We start from the raw sequence: 2,189 nt of genomic DNA, 5'->3' as shown, positions 1-2,189 counted from the left end.
CCATTGTTCTAAGCCCTCTTTCATCTTTCCTTACAAACTCACTGGGAAAAATACAGAAAGAAATGCCAGTATTCTTCTTTTTTTTTTTTTTATCCTATTGTCCTTTTTTTTTTTTTATTTAATTGCAGATTAAACCTAGCTGATAGGAAGAGAATAAACAGAAATAATGTCAAAACAGAGATTTTCTTCTCTCTCCAGTTGTGAATAGCTGCTCTGCTAGGGACCTTCGGCTACACCCACCACAATAAAGACTTAAACATATTTTTCAAAGCACATCTCTGTGTACATGTGTACTATAGAAAATCACCCCCATGACAGTCTAGCCAGAAGGAAATCATGAAGTTCCATTCTAACAAACTATCTTTTTTTGACATACAATCACAATGTGAATAATCCCGCTACAACATTTGATTTAACTAGCATGGCTTAAGAAGTGTTAAAACGCAGTTTCCCTCCTGTGTTGTATCCTCTGGAATGTGTAATTATATCTCCTGAGGACATGTCCACACTTTAGTAGATGCTATAACTGATGAAATTATTGCTTGTTGTTCTTAGAAATATAGTCTGTTTGTAGCTTCTCCACTAGTTTGCATAAGCTGTGTCTCCTGTTGGCACAATAGTTAATTTAATATGGTTTCTTTTAATTTCGGAATTACAGGTCACATTTTAACTCTTAAATTTTTTTGTTCTGCATGAATATCACCAAATGGTAGAAACAAGTACAGTAGTATTTTTAATATACGAAATAAATATCTGTTTTGTTGAAAACTATACTTTCTATCTACACAGCACAAACTAACATTAACTCTGAAATCTTCAAAACACGAGAAACTGCTTTTCAGTTTAAGAAATTCCAGGAAAAATAGAATAAGTTAACTTGTTCCTCTAGAAATAAATCCTGTTAACACTTTGCTACAACTAATTTTTAGAGATTCATCTGCATACACTCTTTAATAAAGTATTTTTTATAGTATACATTTATTTATTTACAGAAAAAAACTTCACGTGCAGTATGCTGACTTTGACACTTAAGTAACTTTTTCTTGGCCCAAAATGGCTTTTAGATATGAAATGCTATTTCATTCAGCACTGTTTTTTTTGTTTGTTTGTTTGTTTTTGTCTGTTAGTCTTCATAAATTACACTTTAACTCTTACCTCTGGTCTAGAAAGAACGATAAATTTCATTAATGAATNCTGACTTTGACACTTAAGTAACTTTTTCTTGGCCCAAAATGGCTTTTAGATATGAAATGCTGCTTCATTCAGCACTGTTTTTTTTTTTTTTTTTTTGTCTGTTAGTCCTTATAAATTACACTTTACCTTTTACCTCTGGTCTAGGAAGAACGATAAATTTCATTAATGAATCAGGAAATGACTTAAAATTATCTTTCACAATCTAGGCAGTTAAAAGTACTCAGTTCTACTCACTCCCATGGTCCTAGAGAAAACCCTGTGGGAATACTACCAAACTGTTCCTTGCCATCTCTTGTCTAGGAAAAGAATTGGATCAACAAGTGCACACTTTGAATCCAGCTTGCTTTTTTTATTCATGGAAATATACTCTGGAAGTTACTTCCCTCTATCTATCAGGCTGAATTTTTGTTAAATGTTTGCAGAAAGCTCTGGGCAGCATAACTTTATTTTTTATTGTAGTTGACTTGTTTTCCATATAAACATAAACGTTTATTTCAAAAAGGCAACTGAAGGGAAGAACCCCATGGCTAGAACCTTTGTGCAAGTAGACTTTGCAAGAACTGGCGCAGTTGTTTCTAATATAAACGCCTGAAACAAAACTACATTAATATTACTTTAGAAGCCTGTGTTTCCCCGCAAACTAAGACTTTCTTGCTAACAAGTTATCCAGCAAGTCTGGTTACTTTTTTTTTTTTTTAAGGTTATGGAAAGTCTTCTTTTTAACAGAATTGAACCCTCTTAAGCTCATCATATATGCTATTGTATATCTCACACAAGAAAGCTTTTGGAATCAGACTTTTCAGGTCCTTGAAATTAATAGAATTTTAGTGGAAGCACATGTTGAGGGTCTTCCATAAAGGTTTTACTTGCTGAGATAAGGTCTTTCCCTGGGGGATGTTTCTTCTGCTTTATCTTCTTCTTCATCATCATCATCTGGATAATCCACTAACCGAACTACGCTGCTACATTTTGGGCTCCTTGTTCCATTATCAACA

General features: G+C 33.4%; 1 protein-coding gene across 1 annotated transcript in view; it reads right to left on the bottom strand.

Moving 5' to 3' along the window:
• Positions 1–1,424: 1,424 nt before the first annotated feature.
• The window catches only part of LOC103583185 (serine/threonine-protein phosphatase 4 regulatory subunit 3-like), a 3,965-nt gene continuing 3,200 nt past the window's right edge, over positions 1,425–2,189 (bottom strand). The window contains 1 exon segment of the mRNA XM_008564571.1: positions 1,425–1,490. Coding sequence (XP_008562793.1) covers positions 1,425–1,490 — 66 coding nt within the window.

This window comes from Galeopterus variegatus, unplaced genomic scaffold (assembly GCF_000696425.1).
Source record: "Galeopterus variegatus unplaced genomic scaffold, G_variegatus-3.0.2 Scaffold20407, whole genome shotgun sequence".
NCBI classification, from domain to species: Eukaryota; Metazoa; Chordata; class Mammalia; order Dermoptera; family Cynocephalidae; genus Galeopterus; species Galeopterus variegatus.
This window is presented reverse-complemented; position numbering and strand designations above follow the sequence as displayed.